General features: G+C 43.7%; 1 protein-coding gene across 9 annotated transcripts in view; it reads left to right on the top strand.

The window, feature by feature from the left end:
• The first annotated feature begins 5,706 nt into the window (after positions 1 to 5,706).
• The window catches only part of LOC144114592 (ubiquitin carboxyl-terminal hydrolase 20-like), a 117,575-nt gene continuing 97,240 nt past the window's right edge, over positions 5,707 to 26,041 (top strand). For 3 of the 9 annotated variants that reach the window (XR_013311063.1, XM_077648434.1, XM_077648437.1), the window contains exons 1-5: positions 5,708 to 5,888; positions 6,355 to 6,410; positions 19,955 to 20,092; positions 20,284 to 20,403; positions 24,292 to 24,508. Coding sequence is in view for 8 of the 9 variants with exons in the window: in XM_077648434.1 (XP_077504560.1) it covers positions 20,012 to 20,092; positions 20,284 to 20,403; positions 24,292 to 24,508 (418 nt within the window). In the remaining variant the exon portion in view is untranslated. Of the gene's footprint in view, positions 5,889 to 6,354; positions 6,411 to 8,710; positions 8,900 to 19,954; positions 20,093 to 20,283; positions 20,404 to 24,291; positions 24,509 to 26,041 lie in introns of all 9 variants that reach the window. The other 6 variants (XM_077648436.1, XM_077648440.1, XM_077648435.1 and 3 more) reach the window with 5 other exon arrangements.

Raw genomic sequence — 26,041 nt, forward strand, 5'->3', positions numbered from 1 at the left:
CGTCTCGTCTATCCTTATAGGTGTTTTTCCTAACGAAAATCATAACAGCCTATTTGCTTACCGACAATTAATAGGCGAAAAGTTAATGATAAATGCACCAATAAGAAAATTTGATTGGCTAGTAGATTACCTGACGCTGGGAAGTATGTGCAAGTCTCTCATAGTGGCAGAGGTCTCCATTCAACGCACGCGTAAATTCTATTTAGGGTGCCGCGATGAGCAGCGCCGTTCTCAGGGTTAAGAAACCGCTCTCGGAGGGGGCATGTTGGGCCCCACTCTCCCGTTCAGCTGCATTGAGCGCAATGCGGCGGCGCGCCGTCTCGGAGAGAAAACTGTAGTAGCTTCCACGCGGAATTAAGGAAATTTGCTGAGACAGAGTGGCACCAGAAATTGTTTGAACAGTGCATCAGAGGTAGTTACGCTAAAGTATACGATCTTTCGCAGCTAATCTGCCGAGGAAGTCGGCGCCTTATGAACAGTCGGTGCACTCTCATGTATGTTGGTTCTCTTCTTTAGCATTCATATTGCGCTATGTTCCTTCATAATAGCATTCTCACAACTTACTCAGCATATTCCAGTACAATCTCTTGACCCGGATACTCTACATTTCAGTTAGTTTTCCAACAATCAGGATTACTTATTTCGAGCTACAGTTGCATATTGGCCAAAGACTGCCATTCAGGCAGCTTCTCGTTCGCCATGAAATCAATGCCAGAAGGAGCGTTTTATGGCTGTTAATTTAAATACCTTTGAGGATGCAAACATAAGTTGTGCATTATTCCTCCGTCCCCAGCAGAAACTGTTCTGGAAAACGAGCGTTTCGCATGCCTTACTTCTCATACTTTGGGGTTAACTGTTGGTCTGGCCGTCTGGTTTAACCAGCGACTGGCAATTCTTTCGGCGCGCGCTGTTACGAGCAAAAGCAAATAGCCGGTGCACTTTAATAGTGTGGGCAGAACATCCAGGAACACAACATTCCCTCATAACTTGGTCTCTGACTGCTGCGCATCATACACACACTACGAGCTCACTTCAAGCAAAGGGGCGCAGCCCGTTTTCGCCTCGGTTTCGCACGTTTCGTGCCTTCTTCGCCGCCTTTCTTCCGATTAGAGGCATCTCGTTGTCGTTACGCGTCGCGGCCTTTCTTCTCCCGATTACAGCCGCCTCGGTACACATCGCACGTTCTGCACCACGCTATGAGACGCCGCATGTTTAATCCACCATCCCACAAGCGCTTGCACTGATGACGTAGGCCAAGAAAGCTGAAAGGCGAGTGTTAAAGCCTGCCAGTCCACATAAAAATTTTCTGAGCAGCTTCTTCACGACCTGATCTCAAAGGCGTTTCCCAATAAGGCAGCCGTATTATTTAGGCGCTCTCGCGGTTAAGCGAGTATCTGAAGCTCGCGTCGCAACGTTTTGTTCAGTTTATTATTTGTTTTATCTTAATGCCGCGAAGGCATTATTACCCTTCCCCTCTCTCTACTTCTTTGCTCCAGTTCACTGCAATATCCTGGCGCCAAACCTATCTTCTGTGCGTCAGTAAGCAAAGAAGCCGTGGATGCGTGACGCGAACGAAAGGCGGCTTTTTCCCCCAGTAATGGTTTATTTTCCTTCCTTTTCGTATCGCTTTTAAAGAAGCCACAACTGGGGAAAAAAAAAGGTTATTTTCATTGCCGCCACGAAGCCAAGTGAGCAAAATTCGTCACGCGTGTTTCTGGGCAACCATATCCTACAGATTACTTTTTTTTCCTCATTCGATGACAGTAGCAGCAGGGATGAAGACTTGTCGGTCGTGTTCACCAGTCCGCGTGTTCCTGCGTGCTTCACCTCAAACGTGGTTTTGCAATTAGCCCAGACTCATTCCTAATGAGATATCTATTGCCTTGCCCAGCGACTATCGGGTGAGACAGCAAGCAAGCGTCTCTTGGCAAATGGAGCTGACGGTTCAGCAGAAGCGAGTAAGGGGTTCGACAGAGGCGAAACGCAAAGGCGCACGCGTGTTTCTGTGCGATGTCAGTGAATGTTGATCTGGAGAACGCTCAAACTTCGTCTTTAAGAGTGAGACGCGACAGCGAGTTGCAGCGCTGCCAAGGAGCCGACGGAACGCCAACGCACGTTCGGCGCGAGGCGTGGCCCGTTGGACAATCTAAGGAAAGAACGCCTGTCTCCCATATCTCGGTGGACACCCGAACCGGGCAGTAAAGGAAGGAAATTGAAATGAAAATTGGTTTCAAGGAAAAGAAATAACGCCTGTCTCACAATTCTCGGTGGACATCCGTGCCGCGCCGTAAGGGAAGGAAAATCCCTTCCCTCACGGCGCGGTGCAGGTCTTCACTGACATGCGCCATTTTTCGATCATGGCTAAAGACGCCGACGACACCGGCTTTTCTGTGACACGAGTTCCTTAACGCTGTCGCGTTAAAATCCCCAGCCCCGCCGCGGTGGCTCAGTGGTTAGAGCGCTCGGGTACTGATCCGGAGTTCCCGGGTTCGAACCCGACCGCGGCGGCTGCGTTTTTATGGAGACAAAACGCTAAGGCGCCGGTGTTCTGTGCGATGTCAGTGCACATTAAAGATCCCCAGGTGGTCGAAATTACTCCAGAGCCCTCCACTGCGTTACCTCTCTCTTCCTTTCTTCGTTCACTCCCTCTATCCCTTCCTTTACGCGCGGTTCAGATGTCCAACGATATACGAGACAGATACTGCCCCATTTCCTTTCCCCCAAAACCAAATATTATTATTAAAATCCCCAGGTGGTCGAAATTATTCCTGAGCCCTCTTCTACGGCGCCTCTTTCTCTCTATCTTCTTTTACTCCCACCTTCCTCTCTTAACTTACGGCGCGATTCGGGTGTCCACCGAGATAAATAAAACACTGCGCCATTTCCTGCCCTCAAAAACCAATTTTCAACTTTTTCTTGTGTTGCTCCGGCTCCGCTTTCTTGTTTTACCCTGGCAGGGACAATGGGATTGTAGTAGTTGTCAGGGGCTGTGAGGTCTCTTTGTAGATCAGTCGCTGTTGAGGATTTTTCTTCATCCTTTGAAAGGAAAAATAAATTGTTTAGTTAAATTTATCCTCAATTTAAGTGACTTAGTCACTACGAATTAGGAAGACGTCGTCGCACCGCATCATCAGTCTACGTGTAGTCAACACCATTCAAAAGGAAACGCCACCATCTTAATTATTGTGCTGCTGTACAAGCCACTAAGGGAAGCAGTTTAGATAACATGGTCATTTGGTTTCAGACGTGTCCTCAGCTTTTCACTCTAGAGCAGTGAGGAGACAGATTAATTGGAAAAGAAATCTGACATTATTACGTATAATTTTTCACATACGGTGCAGCAACAAGACAAAGGCACTCCAGAGAATGTTGGAAAAGTGATGTTGACTACGCAAAAAATATATTTCGCAGGTCATGCATACTGCGCGCTGCTTGTGTACAAAATAAATTTTTGGCCTTGTGAACAGTCTTTACGTTCAAAACAACAAAATCAGCATAATTCTATGGAATTCGGTGACCTTAATATAGTCCATACTATCACTATCGAGGAAAACCAAATAACTGCTGCCCCTTTACAGTGCAGCCGTTGACTTAGAAACACAGCAGTCCGTCATAACTCTTCGATTACCGTGTAGTCGGAGCGAGTGCATCATGCATAAAATACGCTCAAGACTGCCAAAACCCTACTGCCACGAGTGAAAAATGTACTGTCTATTTCTAGATTAGCAGCATTATTACAGTCGCCACGCGACCGCACAGAAACCGTGTCAGACGCATAGCGCACTGCACGCAACTGACGCGTGGGAACCAACATGCCGCTGCGAGGGGGGAATTGGCGGCGCGGGGTACTACAAAAGGTGTCCCCACCCTGAAAGCGGAGGCACAGCGACATCATCAGGACAAACAGAACATACAACCTTTAATATACTTACCGTATACAAATAGTCAGCATTCACTGGGCTTCACATGGGGTGAAAGAACAGGCACAACATGAACGAGCGCAGACTTCCAACTCTCAGAAGGCCAGACAAGGAGAATTTTGAATCAACTGGGATGCATATTCCTTTTCGTCACGTGCGCAGACAACACTGTCAAGTACGATGGAGGTCATTGCACATACTTATTTCTGGAATGCTTGCATTCCATTTTCACAACTTTATCCTGCCCTTCTCACAGTCACGCTGCGGGAACCCATGGGCACCTACCCACTCCCTTAACTGTGCCGCGACGAAGGAGCGAGCCAGAGTCCTCGCCCCAGGCCTCAGGACGCCCAAAACAACATTGATTTCCAGACGTTCTGAAGACGAATCAAAGACTGCCGGTGAAGGCAACTGCTAGTGATGGGATGGCGTGGGGGGCAGTAAAATTTTGGGTAGGAACCACGGGTTTCCCCAGGAACTTAAATTAGAGAGGGTGTCTTAAAGGAGGGGGGGGGGGGGGGGGTTCCTGAGGGTAGAGTAGTAGAAGCGGTAGTCATTTTTGGTGGTCATCATTATATATATATATATAATCTTTACGAGTTAAGGGACTGCCAATTCAGAAAGACAAGGGGGTGTTTAGGGAAATAACTATATATGGTAGGCACACCACATATGCCGCACTGCTCCTCATACAGGTAAAATGAATAAAATGAACCAAATGCACTAGCAAAAGCTTTACAGGCTCCTTTACCAGCGAAGGGGTCTTATTTACCGGCTCCATTTATTTATTCACATTTCCTGCAACGCCGTGAAGGCATCCGGGTTTTCAAGGGAGCGGATGGCGAATTGTTCTGGGTCTGCAGTGGGCGAAGGAAAGAATTGGGTCTGCAAATTTTCGGGGTGGCGGCCGCCACCTTTCGCCGCCTTCCCTTGGCGCCGTCACTGAAGATTACTGTGGTCAAGAGCCTGTATATCGTTCACTGTTTTTGGAGGCCCGTGTGCTGTGCGATGTCAGTGCACGTTAAAGATCCCCAGGTGGTCGAAATTATTCCGGAGCCCTCCACTACGGCACCTCTCTCTCTTCCTTTCTTCTTTCACTCCCTCCCTTATCCCTTCCCTTACGGCGCGGTTCAGGTGTCCAACGATATATGAGACAGATACTGCGCCATTTCCTTTCCCCAAAAACCAATTAAAGGCAAAAAGATAGGAATACATAGTCGAGGTGGGAAGAAAGCATGAAATTTATTTTCCAGCTCTGGTTGCCTCAGTTTCTGCTTAACCATAGGCACCGAAAATGTAAAATTACGAGCAATAGATCATTTTTTTATAATTTGCTAATTTTTTTTTTCTGAGCTAACGATTTTGTAAGTTGTGCATATAGCGCAGTTTATCAAACTTCGCAATTAAACTGAATTTTATTAACTTGACAAGTTGTTGCGCCACCTATTGTCTTTAAAATAAACTGCAAAATGTTATTTCATTTTAGTTTTTAATACATTTAAGCCGTAACATGAATTCAAAGCTGGCGGCCGCGCTTGTTAGTTCTAAATACACTATTATAGCCACTGTAGTTCGAAATGTACTGTTAGCCATTGTGGCTCTCGAGCAGAAACCAGAACCGAACCTGAGCTCTGCAAAAACAAAAAAATGCTTATGTTGCGTATACGTTTTTTTTGTTGATTCAATATTTGAACGATTTTAAGCCCAAAAAATATGTTCTTGCAAACGTCATTGGCTTTGCGTTGAGTTGGCTACGGATAGCTTCAGGAAGTGCGGCTTTGTCCTTTATTTTCGACTGCCGAACGCAAGGGGATAGATACGCTAGGCGGCTAGGCTACTCAGCATTAGAAACTGACTGTTCAGGAAGGCCAAAGCTGCAGAAGTTTTCCTTTGACTTTGAGTACTCGTCTGCTGCTTTTATGCGTTGCCAATGGCATTTATTGCCTGACTAGTCGCATCTACACCGAGGTAAGTGCAATCGATCCGTCCCAAGTGCTGTTATCGAGCGAAGCAGCGGCGGCGTTCGTTGCTTCGCTGACTGGAATGGAACGCCAACCATTCAGGCCCTAGAAACGGTGTCGGGAAATCTCGTAGCAACCCCACGAACGCGTCCTAAAAACATGGTGCCAGGCTATTTTCTCAGTGTAATTGTGCTTGTGGCTATGTTCGTTCGCGCGAAGCGGAAAATTTAGTGGAATTTGGCTTTTCTTGCATAAAGTTGCGGTCTCTGGGCACAAGTCCGTGTCAGTTCTAGCTTCGGTGATGTGCGAATTTTGAATGCCCTCTGAACAGGTAAGCACAAAGAGAAGAATAGCTCTATTGTTACTTGCGTTTACTAACATGAAGGGAATTTTACCGCAAATGCTTGTCTCAACAACAACGAAAAAAAAGAAAACAACGTGCAGCGTTCGGTTTTCCTTTCCTTGTTTTGCAGCGTCTGCCTGGTTGATCCTCGTTCCATAAAACCGAACAGGCCTTCGCAAAAGCTAGGTAAGGGCTGCGTTATTTTATTTTCCACTTCCAGTGATGTAAAATTTCGCCATTCGTCTTGTTCCTCCGTAACTAGCGCGCGTTCCTGATTATTAGCGACGCTGTTCGAACCGCAGGGCACCTTCATTGATCTTCGGCAGAACGGCCTCTCTCTGTCATGTTCCTCGATGGTGTTACTGCAATCGAAAAGCGATATGCTGGCGTTATGTCTGTTCTGCTTTGCAATTGCGGAACGCTACCTTTATCTTGCCAGTGGGAAATTGGAAGCCTCAACGTGGCTTTGTAAAACTGAAGAGGATAAATTTAGCGCTGTATTTTATTGCCCGATTCGTAAGTTTTAGCTGCTTGCGTATTCAACGCCTAATAATCTGTTGTCTTTTTGGCGTGTATCCTAATACGAGAATCCAACAAGTTAAAACTTGTTGGATTTTTTTTCTCTGTTCCCTGCTCTTGCATGGAATGCACCTCTAAGAAAGTACACCATGTATGTGCAGAGTCTTGAGTATATTTCTTCACTGACAGCGTACAAAGGGCTCGAGAAAGCGATTCGTGTGCTCTTGTGTTAGTAGCGTTTCATGCCTCATAGAGGGCAAATTGACCTCATGGTGGGCCAAAGGGTTTGCATATCACGTGTTTCTCCTTCTGTCGTTTTTATTGTTGGCCTTACTTTTTTTTTTTGTACCCATGGAAACATCTCAGGTTCATGCATTCTCTAATTTGGCTGATTTGTCACATGCCCCATATTTTTGGCTCAGCATAGGAGTCAATATGAATGATGTTATTGATAAGTCTTGACCACCTGTAGAAACAGATTGAATTATTTGCATAGCATACCACAGCAGAGGTGCAGTCAAAGGAGAGCGACTGAAAGGAACACAGAAATGTTTGAATGAGAGCATTTCATAGCTTCACCAAAGCCACACATTACCATTTGCCTTCTGTCATAAAAGTTTCCAGGCGAGCATATCCATTGCTGGGGTGCGATTGTATGCATATTTTGATGCGGAATTGTAAAATGTCATGCTCATTGTTCGTGAAGTCATTGCCATTTCCTCTGGTTACATACTTATTTACATTTCAAATCAAGCATGCAAGTCTGAAGTACTTGCACCTCAAAGCTCCATGAACATCATGGTTTGGTTTTCCTAAGTTATCTAGCCTGTAGCATTTATTTTCTCTCTCCTGCACAGTTGAGAATTGGTGCATTTCTGCACTGGTCAGTTACTGGAGTGGAAATGCCAAGTGCTCTGTTTGTTCAGTTGTTTGCAGAAGAGCCGACTTATGAGGTACAGCTGTCAATTTATTTATTCATTTATCCTATCACATTTTTAGTCCAAGGGCATTGTTACATACTGATCTGAATGGGGGTCATTTCTTAATGAATGGAATTATTAAGGTGTATAGTGACCTAGCATTCTGGGTTACAAAGGTTTTTACACGTTCTACAAGCAGTAGAACATACCGCATTACTCATAGTAACATCTATCCTTCACGTCTTCTAGTAGCCATTGCATGAGTATGTACCCTGAAGGTAGCCCAAAATTTAGTGAATAAATATTGTATCTATATAGTGCTGTTGTCTATAGTGAGTTGGAAGTTGTTCAAGTCATGAAACAAATCTAGCATCAAACCTCACAGTTGAACCATACATGGTGGTCATGCTCCACTTATATAATTTGTTTTACAAACAGGTGTAGAGAAAATACATGGCACTGCTGTTGCATGGCTTGCATAACTGAATAGTAGGTCACAGTGCTTTTCGTGTTATCTTAACCGGGAGCCCAAACTGTTAGCTAAGCCACTGTGACAAAGTCAAGCCAAACGAATAGTCTCTACCACAGCAAACGACACCAAAACTCTCCTTTCAAGGTCTCTATAATGATATCGCCACTCACACCGAAGCTACCGGATACGCAGACAGTGTTGTTGTTGGCACTTTTTTCATGGAAGAAAAAAAAATGCATCTTGATGCACATGGAACATAATTAATGGGATCGAGGAGCCTGAACTCTCAAGAGGCAAACAGATGGTTATGAGAAATAGACTTTACTTTTGCTTCAAGAAAATGTAATGCTCTTTTGCAAAAACTAGTATTACTCTTTCTAGAGTTGATGACCTTGCAAGTAGGAGCATTATTGCTTTCCAATTATTTAATCAGTGAACATGTAGCAACAGATCTTTAATCACTGAATTGCACAAGAAGTTGCAGTTGAAAAGTTGTGGGGCATCAAATGAAAGCCCTGATGTTGCAGTTTCCAAAAATGCACTTTTGTTTCCAAACTTTCTCCACACTTGGACAGAACACACAAAACACTGGAGGAGAAGCTGATTGCTGTCTCACACAGCACACAGCTGCAGATGTGCACACACTGCTACTCTATGGGAAATCTGCACTGGCCACATGGTGCTGTGATTGCTCAACTGTATCACTAAAAGCTTCCAGCGGTGGCCACAAGGGTCACAATGAAAAGGAAACCACATTCTAAACGGTGAGAGACACACATATGATTCATAGCATTCCTTGTCTTGTTACGGTCAGTACAGCTTACTTGCGCAGATGCGCTCTACTTATCGCCTCGACAGAGCGCAGGCATTCATGCCTCAAGTAGCCGCCGCGGTGGCTGAGTGGTTATGGCGCTCGGCTACTGGCCCGAAAGACGCGGGTTCGATCCCGGCCATGGCGGTCGAATTTCGATGGAGGCGAAATTCTAGAGGCCCGTGTACTGTGCGATGTCAGTGCAAGTTGGTCGAAATTTTTGGAGCCCTTCACTACGGCGTCTCTCATAGCCTGAGTCGCTTTAGGACGTTAAACCCCTATAAACCTAAACCAACCATCATGCCTCAAGTGTGCCACGAAATGGTGCTTCCTTCACTCATTGAGCTGCATGTCGCAACCCTGCGGTCAGCATGAAAACCTCCAGCCCAAGTTCCCTATGGCAGGAGCTAGTTGCAGGATCTGCAAAGCATGCCATATTCAAGCGGGGTGCTCGGGCAACAAAATGCCCCACAGCAGTAGCAGTAGGAAGGGTTTACTTTGGGATGGTGACAGAGAATGTTGCTACCAAGAACTTTGATATTCACTTCCTGGCCAGTGGAACCAGTGATGTTGTCTAGGTGGGGACAGTGAGTTGGAGCACGTGTGGGTGGTGGGAATGTGCTGCACAACTATTACTGTCGCTGTAGGAAGGTGACAAATCTGAGTCTGTATTCGTTAGATTTTTTCTTCGTACGCTTGAACAAAACTTGCAGATAAAAATGCTGTACTTTGGAAACTGGGACATCGTCTTTTCTTTGATGCTTTGAAGCAATATAGTCGCAGTTTCTTCCATATAAAGCGGCTAGAATGTGCCATACAGTGACCTAGTTTAAGAACTGATTGCTGCGTACAGTCTTAACTAGTTGCATGGATTTAGGTGTGAGGGATAGCATAGAACGTCCGAGAACATATGTTAGCTCCCATTATGAAAAGTGACAGTAAAATTGCTCTATAAGCTGGTTGTTTATCAAAGCATATCATAGCATTACCATAGTTAAATTTGTAAAGTTCACATGTGTGTTGGTGAAGTACAGGTCTCTAATATGAAAAGGAACAAACAGTTTGCACAAAAAGACGAACTTGTTGGTTATTTCTCAGCTAAAGTTAAAATGACTTTTGGATATTAAACTGCAAGAGGGAAACTAGTTCCAAAAACATGAAAAAGTGTGCTTGTTACACATAATTATGTAGTAATCAGTAATTGAATTGTCAAACTCTCTCCCCTGTTATATTGGAGGAACCTGTACATTGCTTACAATTTTTTCGTCGGACTTGCTTTGTGCTGTGGAAGTGTAGGGAGGTTGTTTATTTCTGTAGTATTATTAGCCACTGTATTAGAGTTACACAATCTTGAAGGTGGATCAGATAATAAAAGATAAGTCAGCATCAAGAAATACGAAATTTTAAATCATGCCCCAAAATAGCTTTAGGTGATCTAGGTTTCAGAGCACATAGCATACATTAAAGGGACACTGAGGAGAACCCTATCAAATTTTTTTTGTGAGCAAAATCTGTTAGTTCGGCATTTCATGGCTTTGTTGCCGCTTGTCCGGGAGTGAAAGACGCATTTATTTCAAAGAAATTTGGATTCTAAGTTGAAAAAGTTTTTCCCGCCGCTTCGATTCAAACTCGAGAACTCTTATGACGACACGGAGAACTCTTATGACGTCACAGGACGGAGTGACGTGAAACGTGACGTAAACGGAGACTCCGTGATTTCTGGCGGCTCGCGGTGCGGTCTAGCAGCTGCCGAAATGAAAGCTACCGCCGCCGCACGCTGAAGGCATCTATCGGGGGTCGCTACCGTCGCTTCGTATACGTTTGCACCGGCGTCTTGCCAGCCTTACGATGGATCCCGTTCCCGAACCCGACGACGCAGTTCTCGCAAAAACTCCGGCCTGCATTCAGTGACCTCAGCCCCACAGAGCGTGCGATGCTTTTGAGGGAGCACGGTTAGGTTAGGCGCCGGCGGGCCGCTTCTCCCTTCCTCAGTGAGCAGCCGTTGCAAACTAAATATCAGAACCCGAGTGCAGGGAGTCGCGAGGGGCCAGGACAAGGTCGGCGCCTTGCGCCCATCGGAGGCTGGCCGGGGCTTTGGGGCCAACGGATTGTGAACGGTGCGGTTGCACAGCGCAGCAGGCGGCGTCGAGGTCTCCCACGGTTGCAAGGGCCAAGTTACTTATTTATTTTTTTGCCACAAAAAACGGATGGGTGCTCAAGGGCGGTCGCGTTTAAAGTCGGCGGCTTGAAACTAAACTAAGCGCACGACGCTTCAGCGGCTTCCGCTAGATCCAACGGGTCCACTGGATCGGGCTCTCTCGCCCACATGAATGTACCTTCAGATATGTACTGTGAATGGATTAAATTAGCCGAGCTCGAAAAGAACAGCTCCGCTCAACTGCCGAAACTATTGAATTACGTCACAACGCGCACCTCGCCGCGGAGCCGAATCAGTCTGGCCGGGCCGGCGGCGGCTGGCGCACTCGGCGCGAAATAGAGACATGCGCCAAGCTCCCCGCCAGTGCGGTTATAGTGCGCCGAAGCCGCTGAACGCGTCGGCGGTCAAACGCAGTTGGAGTATAGAGGGTTTCGCTTCGACCAACGTGACGTCGCCGTGCAGCGTGCGCGCGCGCGTTACGCCGCAGCATAAACGCGCCTGAACAGAGCCTGCGCTTAACCGTTAACCAACGTATTTGGTGGCGGCATCTATAGGAGCCACTGAAATCCCCCGCCCACTCACGGAATAAAAAAAAAAAATCCTGCGCCGCGGCTCGGAATCGAACCAGGGCCTTTGGCGTTTGAGGCGGAGACGCTACCACTCCGCCGCAACGGCTCGAATTACAAGCAATAAAGGCGCATCTAGTGAATGCACTCATCTGATGCAGAAATCTCCGCGCTTTCGCTAGGTATATCCTGACCTAACAGAGCTAGGCCATCGGCAATTTTTCTGAACTGCCTTGTACCTTGTCTCCCGTCCCTAATAAACGATTTCCGTTAAGTAGTTTGAAGTTTACTGGCACAGCCGGGAATGTTTCGCCGGGCGAGCGTGCGAATACACAAGTGCTGCCTTGTACGATCACCGACCATTGTGCCATCATAGTTTTTCATCGACCGTGGCGATCATCTGACAAGCCTTAACAGGCTCCTTAAAAGGTTAACTAGCACTTGAAGCGGCACTTGGAGTTCCTCTGCCGTTCGGCGCTTGTAAATCGAGGCGCGTCAAAAACAGAACCACGGGGCACGCAAAGCTCGTAGACGCGAAGCGCCACAAAAAATCGACTCTCTCCTGGCCGCCTGTGGTGCCGCCAATCATCGGTTTTCTTTGCTTCCAACATTCAGGTTGTCTTTTGTCTGTTTTCTTGTGAGATAAAAGCGCACTATTGGTTATAAAACAAAACTTCAATATTGAACCGCGCAACCTACCTTTGTCAGCCTCAGAGATTCGCGAACATGTAGGAAGGAGAATTCCTCCAAGGTGACGTCTCTTGTCCTATGGCGTCACCACGCTTGCACTTGCGAGATTTGCCAGTGGCGGCGATACCTGTATTTTGGTTCTTGCTATTTTCTACCTTACAAGAGCTTTGTTTTCACTAAGAGCGGCGTTTTTGTGATCAGGGGCTGGTATTCTATCGATAAAAGCCAACTTCAATTTCTCCTCAGTGTCCCTTTAAGTTGGCAACAAAAAGCAATGCACATCATTGTGATCTGGTTATCATTGTGATCTGGTTTGCATAATATATATCACTAACATGTTCTGAATATTTTTATTGGAATGGAAGGGATGCACTGCTCAAGGTATCCATAGATGACATCAACAGTTTGAAAACATAGGGTATGTCTGTGAAGAGAAGAGGTCAGACTCTTCCAGCATGTCTGATAATAGTTCCACAACTTGTTATGCTAGGCTCAAATTAGCCATTGCACTGACTGCTGTTTTATCGTTTTTCTATGATTCTTGACAGTCAAAGAGTTTGAATGCTTCACACGTTAACCTGTAATGGACAGTGACAAGAGCCAACAATCATTTTCGGCTTATGATGTGTCCAGCTCGCGGTGTTTTTATTCAACTGGCAGATGGCTGTATAGGTACTGTAAGAGCATTTTGGTGCAGTTTGTTAAAAAGAAAAATGTCTATTTGGGGGTTAAGGTTGCACAATGAGAAAAAGAACTGAAGTTGAGCCACTTCGAGCTAGAAGCAATGACTGACAGTTTTGCTTTGTGCTTGCTGTTTATATACTGTACAACTTTTAATTTCTGTGGCTGGGTGAACTTTCACAGTGCATTTTTATAGGGCATGAAAAGTTCTAGGGCTGTAGTTGACCTTATAGCACGAGGAGTGAAAGTCTTATGTGCGATTTGTGAGGAGAAAGGAGTCTGTGGCCCAGCTTGTGCTGTCCAATAGCAATGCTGAACTGGTCTGTCTCTTCCTCAAATGTGGTGCGCTGTGATTGGTGTGGTCAAACTAGACCAGACAATTTTGTGTTTCGTCCTTGCTTTTTCGTTGTGAGTCAATTTTTTTTAGATTATATGAAATGTACTGTATTTGTGCCTGGTACTGCCTACAATTATGTAGTAGGTGAAATTTTTTATCTTTGCTGGTGTCTGTTTTATGACAGTGGATATGCTGGATAGTGTATAGCCAGAATACACTATTGTCTTGGTGTTAACTTTAAGGCATGCCTGTAGAGCATGCCTTCCACTCTTTTGCATGAGCGTTGGTTGTATTGCAAAAGAAGCAAAGCTGCTTCCTGCAGTTGTCAGGGTTGGCTTTCAGTTCAGATTATTTTTCACAGAGAGGTGGTCATCATATCGCGGCACCAATGGTATGTATGGAATCAGATGCGCAGTGCCACGTCTACAAACCAGAGTAAACAAGTGATTGAACTGCTGACTGGCTAAAAGAGGATTAGATTAAGTAATAATGACTCATTCATAAAATTGAAAAGGGATGCACACGGATATCCCATGTTGCTTGAACCAAGGTTTTTGGAAAACGGGGTTGGCTACTTAAAAAAAAAAAGTTAGTTGTTCTCTCTTCTGGGGGAAAAAAAAATGTATATGTGGGTCATGGAGAAGGTGATGAGGAACATTTTTTTTTTTCACAAATTGCTCCACTCATTACTCAGAAAAAAAGCTGTTGTAATTTTATTTTGCAGAAATTTGTGCATTTTTTCCATAAAGTCCCCATTTCTTTTCATTCAATTTTCCCACTAATTTGCAAATTTTAAAATGATCCTATGGTAGAAAGTTGTTCCATGCTTCCCTAGATAGTGTTCACTGGATTGCCTCTGGCATCATAGCATTGACCTAGTGTCTGGTACCTTGCATAACCAAATGGATAAAAGTTCAGATCAGGATATAGGCCAGGTGGTGAAGAGGCTGTTGCTTCATTTGGTCTCTTTCCATCTGCATTATGTAAGCAGTACAAGGATGTGCATTGTTGTGCTGCAAGCTGAGTTTTTTTCATGTCATCATTGCATAAGACAGCAGAGCTTGTGGAGTGTTTCAACGTAATGATTTACGTTTGACTTCGCCAGGAGCAAGGAGATAAATCAAAATAAAATGCTCCTTATCCTTACGAATGTGCACATTTCAATGGCAGCCAATTCCACCATTTTTACTGAATTTTTTCTGTTATTTGATAATTTTCGTTTACCAAAAGTTAGCTGTGATATGTACCTCTTGGTGCTTGTGTGACACAGCTGCACCTCTGCATTGATTGCTTCTTAATTTTCTGATTACAAACTTGCTGTATTTTTCAGTCTAAGTCGCACCCTCTTGTAAATGGCAGTTTTTACGAAAAAAATCTGGCATAAGTCACACGTTGTATAAGACACACCTGTTCGTTTGGTAAGCGCTATAAAAACCTGCTGGGAATTCGTTCTTCATAGAGTGTGACTAAAATACTCACTTGCAGCAGTGACAGTGCACAGAGGATTCTTGAGCTCTGGTGAGCATGCCTTTGAGTACTCGCTGGCTTTGCATTCTGCCACTGGCGAGTAGCTGTTGTACAAGGCAACCCTAGATACATAAGCTCTTATGCTGTGCAGGGCTCCAACTGCTGAAGCGTATAACCCAGCTTCTCTAGCTAGTCGGATGCAGCAACAGTGCTCATTTTGACAATAATGTTTGCGAAAAATGCTCAAGTTGCTGGGTCAAGGCTTTCTTGTTATTGCCCTTATTGCAAAATCCAATGCCACTGGGATCCATTATCTAGTGCCGTGTTTTATTATGAACCCAGTATGGTGTTGAGCGCTGCAACTCTTAGGTGATAGGTTCTGGACGTCACTGGTTGGTTGCTGTGACAGAAAAGCACGGTTTAAAGGATGAAAATAAATTTAAGACTATAATAGAGGCTAGGATTTTAGTTTGGCACTCTTGAACTAACAAATCTACTGTGATAAAAAAATATGGTGCAGCTTTGCTAAACTATAATAAACTATAAAAATATGTTAATTTGGACCTTGTGGCCAAATTTCTGGGCATTTGCCAGTGGGTGCTGTGGGTAAATAAATAATTAATTAAAGCCAAATGTTAGTTTGCTGAGACGGAAAAGGTCTCATTCAGGCTGTACATACACAGTGGAAAAAGGATTTGTTTCGGAGGAATGAGGCAAGCAGTGTCAGCAGCTGTTTAAACTTTTTTGAGTGCCGACTTCGCTCACTAAGAGTGGTGTAATAGCAAAGCTCTTCCAGACTAGGCACAACCCTTAAGTTTGAATTTTTTCTGTACTTCCCAGTGTGCCTGAAATAGGAATTTTTGGGTCTAATGGAGGGAAGTTTTGGTTACGTCATAGAGCATCACTGAAGAAGCTGAGAACGCTATGCGAAAAGTGATGCCATGAAAGAACAGCACGCGATAAAACAGTATGCGTCAGAACAGTGCACACAAAAGAGCACAGGGAAAAAACGGCACAGGAAAATAACAGCATGGCAACAGAACAGCACGCGTCAAAATAGCACACCGGACAAAACGGCACAGCGACAAAACAGCACAACGACAGAAGGGCATGGGGGAAAAACAGCACGACGACAAAACAGCACGTCGGAGTACGGTACAGCGCTGCTGGAGAGTTGAACTATCATAGCCGTAACCGCAAATGGTAAATTACAACACATGCGGCAGTGGCCTCCAGAGTTAGCGAGTTCTTGTTTCACAGAATCGATAAGGAACACGGTAGGGTAATAATCGCGATCTCAAATATTGGCTTTTTTTTATGGCGTGTAATGGAATGAATAACGCTGAAGAAGTTCTGGAGCATCGATTCTTCGGGTTGGCCATCTTGGTGCTGAATTCTGGAAAACATGCCCGACGCAGGGCTCTGGGTGTACCACAAGTTCTCGTTCTTCAAAACTTTCGCTGTCATCAATTGAATCTTCAGCAATATTGTTTGGAGCAAGCTACAGGGCCTTCATATACTCAAAATATCCAGTATGCGATGCTTACTTTTAAAGAAAGCAGGATTGCCCTAGCTGACATTTTCAGGTTGCTTCGTGTTTAATCAAGACTCTGCCTGCTGGTTGTATGAGGCTGACTGGTGGTTTCTTTACTTTGCGAAATGGGCTGCACTGCTGACCAGAAAATTAATGCGTCAGCGCGCATTTGCTCAGTGCAATTTTATATTGAGGCCCTTTTTTTCACTTCAAAGAGAATTATCTCGAAACATCAATTTTTGCCACATTTGACTAAAGCTACTTTTTTCACTTGGAAGCCAACCTTATTACAACATCAATTTTCACCAAATTTGACTCTTTTGCTCAGGAACCACAAGAAATACCCAACACACACCTCACGTAACAAACACAGGTGGGAATCTACTGAAGCAGAGTTGTAGAATGAACGCAGGGTATTTCGTTTCACTGGATATTTATTGCCAAATCGGGCTTGATGGAAGCGTCCAGCAGAAAAAATAACTAGAATAACAAATTGGTAATATGCTATGGTTTGCTTCATTATAGACAGCAAGAAAAGCTGGTCATAATTATACCGATGGAATGGCTCCTGCTCTAGTAGTAGTAGTAGTAGTAGTAGTAGTAGTAGTAGTAGTAGTAGTAGTAGTAGTAGTAGTATAAGACATGTATTCAACCAAGAGTTACAGGCTGAGCACATTTCTGGTAGATACTCCTAAAGAGGGCCGCCAACAGCAGGGCTTCCTTTCGAGGTATTTAAAAACTACCAATAAAAAAAAAACCGAGCATACTAAAATTCTGACCTGAGGCGTTGCTGGCATCATCATATGAACTACTATAGAAATGCAACGACTTTTTGCTATAATGCCGTTATGTGTTTAAATGATAGCTACTACGTTGAATATTCTTTCACCGAATGTGTGCGAACTTCTCTAAACAGATTATCAGCAAGCAATATACAGCCAGCGTCATGAAACCCCACGGCAACAGCAAGTGCACTAAGATAAACTACCCGGGGTATTTGACCACAGAGCAGATGCCCGGGCCATTTTTTCTGTTTCCCAGATTCTTCTTACATATAATACAGAAAAAAACTAGGTCATTGAAGCCAAGCAAGCAAGGACTACTTAAAAGGGCTGCGAAACACTGCTTGAACGGATGCCGGTTGCACTTCAGATGGATTCTTTGTCACACAGATGCTGAATTAAAAAGAATTACAAGAATCGATGCATAGGAACGGGAGATATTCGATGAAAAAATTTCAGTATACAAGCAAACAAAATGCTGCCCTCAACTCTATTTTCGCGCAGCTTCCCATTCCCATTTCACTCTCCCAATGACGACACTTAATGGGACCAATCAAAACAGCCTATCTGAGCACATTGCGGAAGTTTGCACTCCATGGTTGCCTGTTCTCTGTAACTTGTTCTTGTCAAGGCTGGCAGCGCCGTTTGCACGGTTACAACTATGTGAATGCCCAGCTGACCCAGCCATGCTTCATCGTCACGCCGATGTCACAGAAGGGAACACTGATAAGTGACTTCCCTGACTTATGGATCTGAACTGGATCCGAACTCGAGCGTGAGGTACTGCGATGGTGTGATGGCCTGCGCAAGATATTAGACACATTTAGCATAGCGCGTACCGCTACTGCTTACCGCCTACCATTGGCCGTCGCTCCTAACGCGCTGGTTGGTCACAGCGAGCAAGGAGCGCGCTCTGTTGTCGGGAGCGTGGCACCATCTGGCGCCGCCGCCCGGTGATCCTCCACAAGCTGACGATGTGCACTGCTAAATGTTAAACGAACGGCTTTTTTCTTTGCATCCTTCCTTGGGACCGAAACGAATGTTTTAGAGTGCAATGGCTCGATCAGGTCGATTCCACAAAGCCGTTCTCAGATACATAGAGAGTAGCCATAAGTGTTGTGTGCTAGGTCATAGGATGTTTACAAAGAAGCGCAAAGTCCTTCAATGCAAAAAGTAGCCAGAGACTCTGGTGGTGTATTTTTGTTTTACTTGCTTTACAGTGCTTTTATCTAAGGCAAACAAGTTGGTTTTGTTGGTGTAATATAAAACACAAAAACTTGACAAAACACATCTCTTGTTATTAACCCAATTTGAAGTATATAATATTATTTACTGTTTGTCCAATCATCAAGCTCCCACGAAGTGATGTCATATCCACTGCTAAAAACTGCCACTGTATGGTGACACCGTGAGCACCGTGAATTTGTTTTTGCGAGCTAATTAAAATATTAAAAACCGTAGTATATGTGGTACGAGCGATGCTAATAGCATCATTATAACTCATTCTATGCAACCAAGAGGCAAAACAATGCACCGATTATGTGTTTCGGGGCCCCTTTAACCACTACTTCTGCCAATTGCAACGTTCACGCAACGCTGCTACCCTCCAGTGCCGGAAGTTGTCTCGTGTGGCAACTTTAGCATCACAAATAAATAAATAAGCAACGGTGTTACTCAGTGAATGAGCCTGCCCTGTTTCTTAATGAACCAGCGAAACGAGCACTCGCTAACTCCAAAGGCCGCTGCCGCATGTGTTGTGATTTGCCGTTGTGGTAATGGCTATGATAGTTCACCCCTCCAGCAGCTGTACCGTACTCCGATGTGCTGTTTTTCCCTGCGCTCTTTTGTTATCATGCTCTTTTTCCGGTTTGCTGTCTTGTCTGGCGAGCTGTTTTGACGCGTGCTGTTTTTCACCTGTGCTGTATTGTCGCCGTGCTGTTCTTTCCCTGTGCCGTTCTGTCGCTGTGCCATTTTTTTCTCGGTGCTGTTTTGTTGCTATGCTGTTTTGTGCACTATTTTAATGAATGCCGTTCTATCGTGTGCTGTTCTTTCGTGTCCCCGCGAGAAGTACCCACCAGACCATAAACATGCACAGGTCTTTCCATAGGGAGTGGCCAAAGTTCATGGTAGCGTCCATTTATGTCTTGTCAGTAGCAAAGAGCAATGTGGTACAAAATCTGTACCCTCCCTCCCTTACCCATGTCTATTAGGGTGGCCCTGCCTTCCTTTGACCCCCCCTTTCCCCAGTGTGCACGTCTATGCACCAGACTGCAATGGGTGTCTGCATATATGCCATCATTGCTTAGCAGCGGGACCCAGCAACTTTCATGCACTGTTGAGGGGTCATTTGATGTTGCGAATGAAAAGTTCATGTGGGTTGCCTTTGTATTCAGTATATGTTTTATTTAAACATTTTTTGTGAATTGCCATAGACTTTCATACTGGTACTTAGCGATGTCTTGTTTGTGGACTATTAAACGTAGGTCTGGTCTGTTTCTTGTAATTGCTAAAAACACATGAAAAAAAGCATCCCACTTTTTTTCTGTGTTCTGAATTTCTGCATTCTGAAGGCTCACATTTGTTGAATCTTCCAGTGTATGAAATGTGATTGTCTTTATTTTAGTTTTTGACAAATTTAGTGGCTTTTGGCTACAATGAATTACTATTTTGTAAGGACATCCTGCCTCAAATTCAGATTTTATTTGATCATTCTCCTTTGTTTCCTTAAAAGATTTTTTAGACGCCAAAATGGGTTGGCACACTTCAAAGTGTTCATGGTTTCCCTATGTTTAGTTTGCAGTGATGCAAGTGGGTATGACACACTGGCCTTGAGGCTGCTGTGGAGACGCAATGGCAGGCCCTCTCAGTGCATGCCCTCATGTCACCACCGTTGGAGACTTCACCAAGGAGGATATTGCCCGCAAACAGGAGGCAAGTGGCCAGTGTTGCTTTCTGTTTAGAAATAAGCTGCTGGGATCCTGTGGTGAACCCTTTCCTCTTAGAATGGACTGCTAAATTTCCTGTCCAATGGACAGCACAGTGTCACGTCAGTAATTGCATCAGTTGTGCATGGCAGAGAAAAGTACCTGATCTAACGCAATTTTATCCTTGCATATATGCAGCAATGGCGCTGTGAATCATGTGGTGCAAGTGGGCCCAGTCTTTGGGCTTGCCTCTACCGTGACTGCTTATATGTGGGGTGTGGCGAGGCATTCAAGGACCATAGCACCCAACACTTCCAGGTAGGTTTTTATATACATATGTAGAACAGTACTGGTTGCTGGCTGTGCCTCTGCCTTCTTGTGTATCAAGTGCAGCTTTCTGTAAGCTAAAGAGCAGCTGTTGACAATACTCTTATACAGTGGTCATATGCTAATTCTAGTTGAAAGCAGTGGTTCGAGCCTTCAAAGGTTTTTTCATCAGATTTCAGTTCGGATGTTTTTTAAATTTGTCGTTAAAATGGTGATTTTTTTTGTTGGTATAAATACTGCCTTTTATCATGTAACTAGCCTGGGTGTGCACATATCTGCTTGCCAGTTTCAGTTGCAGTTTGTTGCTAAGTTTAAACAATTCTTCACTGTGAATGCAGGCTCATATCTAATGTGATGCCCTAAAATGAAGTGCTTAAATTTTTCGTTACCACAAGAAAAATGGCTGTTTTTGATAGGTCTGAGATATTCTTTTCCTGCAGAATATGCGAGGTGTAAAAAAGCGAAATTTACATCAAATTGATTGCAATAGAATGTGCTTCCTGAAGACACATTAAAACACAAATACTTAATGTGAATATTACACATTAGAACACAAATACTTAATGTGAATATTATTTCCGGAGCCGTTCACTACGGCATCTCTCATAGCCTGAGTCGCTTTGGGACATTAAACCCCCATAAACCAAACTTAATGTGAATATTGCCAAAAAAATCAGCAAACACACAAACTTGAAAATTAAAAAAAAATTGTATATACAAGACAGTATCTCTTGGCGAAAAAAAAAATTTAAAAACATTCTGGAACATAACAAAATGTTTCCAATTTGTTTATTAACTAGCCACCAAAACTAAGTTTATAATTCAAAAACGTTTTCTTAAGGTAGAAATTTTTGTGACACTACATGAAAAAAGGCAGTTTTCAAAGTGTCCTTGATATAAATTTTTCAGATGTAGAGCAAAAAATTTTCAAAGTAAAATGTAATGTGTCAAATGATGCTCGATAAATATACTTTTCAACATTATTAATTCAAGTTAAAACTGTTTTTAGAGAACCCGAAAAAGAGTTGCAGAAACAGGAAAGGGTATTTGCCGTACCATTTGTGTTAATTACCCACTTAAAAATTTTAAAAAGGTAATACAGTGAAACTTCACTATAGCAAATAGGTAAAAAACTGTAAAGAGGTTCGATATAGCTAAAATTTTTATTATAAATTTTTTCAGAAACTCACGCTGGGGCAGCAGAATTTAATTGCAAAAGAACAGCATCTGAGAGAGATCTTTCCCAAAGTTTTAGCACCATATCGAAGCCCTTCACAGTGATTGCAGAGGTCACAAGAAACCAGGCAACAAACATCAGCTAGGTCGGCTTCCCTGCAAAGCACTGTAACATGCGGCGGTGACGGGTCCAACGCCAAATACGGTGTTGAGTAAAAAATTGGATGCTAGGACGAAAGCTATCGCTGTTGTCACCACCTCCGCTCCGTGACAGTCGACATGATCAGAGGGTGGCTGTTGGAAAGCTTCGACAACCGACCACGTCTCTGGTTCCGAGGCACTATGTACAGGTGTGAGGGTCGCAAGCAGGTCTACTAGCTGTTCTTGCCGCTATATCTTCTGTGGTGCTAACACTTGCCACACCTGGGTAGTGAGGCAAAGCCTGCTGCCTGCTATTCGAGCAGGCACAGCTTGGCGCTCAGTTCCATTTTATGGGAGGCTGTATTCAATATATAATGTAAGAAATGCATGTGTTTGTTGAAAATATTTAGGAACAATTTAATTCATAATATCTGTGTGCGTTATAACAAGGTTTGACTGTAAACTGCTTCAAAATGCTCTACAATGCTTTGATTTTACAAGAAACTATTTTGAAAGACGTTTTAGATGATTTAGGACCAGTCGGAAGGCACCCACAGCTTTCACTAACAACTTTAGGCTACTACAAGTTCTCAGTCTAAGGTTGGTGCCCTGATTTCTACCAGTCCTGAAGTTGATTCTTTTTTTGGGCAGTTGGAAGTAAATCTAGCCCATATCATGTCAAGACACTACAGAAACCAGACATATCATTCATGACGTCAGTGTGATGTGTAAACAGGCTCCATAAGCGAAAAAACAGGCACGAAGCAGAAAACAAAGGCTAAAGGCAGACAGGTGCCCACGTTTCGTACTAAGGTTCTGCAGTTTCTTTGTCAGAATGAAATTTCGACGATGTAATGTCATCGTCAGAGTCGCTGCTGCTTGAAGCACTAAAAAAATCTGCTGCAGATGCAGCAGAATCTCATGAAGCGAGGTGTTCCCGAGCGCACATGTCTTTGTGGCTGACACCGTGCTGCAAGCGCACTATGCCGGAACCTCAACTTCAAGGGAAAAATAGACTACGCATGAAACGAAAGTAGAGTGCCTAAACACAAATTAGATAGGTCAACAACTCCTTGGTGGCCCCAGTAGCTCTGAAATCGCACTATGAATCTGTCAATTACTTGTAATCGATGCATAATGGCATGGTAACGAAAGTTAAATTGTCTTTAAAAAATAATGTAAGCAACTCAATATTCAACATTTGCAAAGAACATTATAGTAGAGGTATACAGTCGAACCTGTTAATAACAAAACAGTTTATGACAAAATAATGGGCATAACGAGGGAATGACGATTCCCCTTGGAAGCTTGGCCGACACGGGCTATAATGAAGCTGCGGCTATAACGAAGTAATCGCCGGGCCCCTTCAATGTTATTACGAGGTTCAGCTATACTAGGATGTACGTGCACCCAAAAATAGTGTAAGGGGTTTTCTTCCAAGCTGTATAGTGGGGCTCACTAGCACCTATGGGTGACCCATGCTTTGGAGGTGTGAAAACTGAGTTCATCTCACCTTTAAAAGATCTGAAAAATTAATGATGCAAAACAAGCCACACAGCAAAGCCCAGAAAGAAACCCGTTGGGCTGTATATTTCTTACAAAAGCTGTACAAACTGGCATCTAAAAATGCATAAAGGAGATATTACTTAAATGCAGAGCTATTGTATGCGGGTCTGCAAGGTGGTAACTTCTGGTCTTTTAAGGGGGGATAGGCTTTCAGAAAAAATTCTATTTCTTGGTGCATGTACATCAAATTTTTTGAGCATATTAGAATAATTTTGTGACTATTGCCACGAAATTTCACTGTTGTATCTCTAGAAAATTGTTCTCTAATATATATTTTTCCTCGCGAGTCTTGTGAAAAGGCTGCAGAGCTAAGAAATAGTGGTAACAGGCTGTCTTAACTTTCAATGTGTTCCTGCTGACTGTGCTACAGGTCAAGGTGTTCTTAGAAATTTTTTTTCGCTAAGCACAAATTTGTTTTGAATCCTTGCGATGCAGTGTCCATTTACATACTTAGAGTGAGAAGAAACTTTCATAAAAGAAATTTACAATTCGCAAATTTGAAAAACAAAGAATATCTTGACCTGCACCATGGTCCTATCAGTGCAACAAAAAAAAATGGAGTCAAAATAGATAAAACAGTGGTGAAGAAGTTCGTTCCAGAGGGCTGAGTATCTAGGCAGAAAACTGCAGCTGAGAAAAGTGGTCATTGTTCAAGCATTTCCCCACAATGCAGAGCCACCGCAGTTCACAAAACAATTTTTCTAGAGCACTTCCTGGCCGATTTCAGCAATGAAACTTTGGAACAACATAAAAAATGACTCATACAAGCGGATACAATTTTTTAAAAATTAATTTTTTTAGCCCCGTCCCTTCTAACCTGATTCCAAATGTTTTATTAATTCTGTATTTCTTGTTCTCTGTAAATGGCATTCAAATGATGTAAATCTCTTAATACATTGTCAGCAAGCCGACGTACATTTCTTAAGGGCAAAACCGTTGATATGTCCTAACATGTCAATGCATTATGAAAAGAAATGCATGTCTGTTCTTCCACAGAGCTGTTGTGAGCATTCTGTGACACTGAACCTAAGCACACTGCGGGTCTGGTGCTATCTCTGTGAAAGTGAGGTGTTTCTGGAGAATAACCGACCTCCACTGCTTGGAGCATCACCTCGCATTAGTAGCCAAGCTGCTGGCCATACACGCCGAGCACCTGCTCCTGCCCCTGACTCTGATGATGAAGCTGACAGGGAGAACAGCCTCAAGCCAAGAGGTGGGCCTCGATGACTGTTGTGCTTGCAACATGTTCAAACTGCGCTTTAGGACCTTCATCATATTGGGTAGCTTTTCTCCTTCTCTCTATTATTTTTGTCACCTAAGCATGTCTCTGTCTGGAGAGGCACAAAAAAACACATTGGCGAGGCAAATGTGTTAAACATGGCTGTCCCATAGTACAATAAAACCTTGTTAATTCAGATTTCATGGGTCCAGAGAAACTATCTGAATGAACTGTTAATGTCAGTTTAAAGAGGGACAGGAAAAAAAGTGTCCCACATCAACATACCTTTATTTCTTGTAAAAAATCTGTAATCGTTGATTGCTTCATGGGAAACATTCTTATGGCAATAACTATTTTTCGCAGTTCTGCCAAATAGTACATGCATGCACGCTGTTGGATGAACGAACACATATGGTCGCTAGGGCAGTCGCGGCATGAACTGCCTCTCTCTCCTTCTCCCCCCCCCCTTGCTCTCTCTCTCTCTCTCTCTCTCTCTGGCAAAAAAAAGTAAAGCACACCCCTCGTACAAACACTACATGATGTAATATGATTACAGGCTTAATATTAGCGGGAACAATGCTGACAGCACACTCCACAATGCGCACATAATGAAAACAAAGAAAAAAATGGCAGAACACAGCACAAAACTTAAAAGCTTCCCATCATACCTTCTCAACTGATCATCATTGTAATGAATATGGTGCCTTGACATTTCGGTTGCACACTAGTGCCACTCGTACTATGGTGGCCAGGCATCTGTGTCACTCTTTGCATCATCACCACCCTGTGCCCGGCGCCCTGTGCGTATGTGGGCTCTTCAACTGAAGCCTGGCCAAGTTCCTCAATTTAACAACTTAGAATTGTACATAAGTTTGACAAGACTGGGTGGGGGGGTCTGAATTATCTCATTTTCCAAATTAATGGGGTCAATTAACAAGATTTTACTGTAGTTACGAGAGTATGGGGGAACAAGTTTGCAATTTTGTTCTTAGCGTAAGATTTTTGTTGCAAGGCGAAGAAATTAACGAAGTGCTATTAGCATAATACCAGCATTGTACTCTTCATATGGAGATTTCAGCATGTAAATTTTTTCTTTGAGATATCTTCTGAATCATCTCTGTACTGTACACAGATTTATGTCATATTGCACCTAGAGTGCTATTGCAACTGCTTTGCTTGTTATCGTGAGGGTGTAGAGGTCCATCTTTTGCTCTCATGTGCAGTTTTCAGTGGAAGCTCCTTAAATATTAGTGTCATTCACACAGTGTTTCGGATGAACTTTAGTGACTCATGGAACGCATTTACCCCTTAGTGAGTTAGGCAATCTCACTGCACTTGGTTCAGCAATGGAAGTGTGTAGTCTCAACAGGAGCGCTCTCACATAAAAAAAAAAATTAAATTAAAAGGCCTCAAAATCTGTCTTATTTTCTTAAATGTGTCTTTCAGTGGGGACTTGTTTTAAGTCATGAGCAACTAAAATAACAAGCACGCTTGTACACTACTCTCGCTCTCAGGGCTAGTGTGGTC

The sequence above is a fragment of the Amblyomma americanum genome, chromosome 1, assembly GCF_052857255.1.
Source record: "Amblyomma americanum isolate KBUSLIRL-KWMA chromosome 1, ASM5285725v1, whole genome shotgun sequence".
NCBI lineage: Eukaryota > Metazoa > Arthropoda > Arachnida > Ixodida > Ixodidae > Amblyomma > Amblyomma americanum.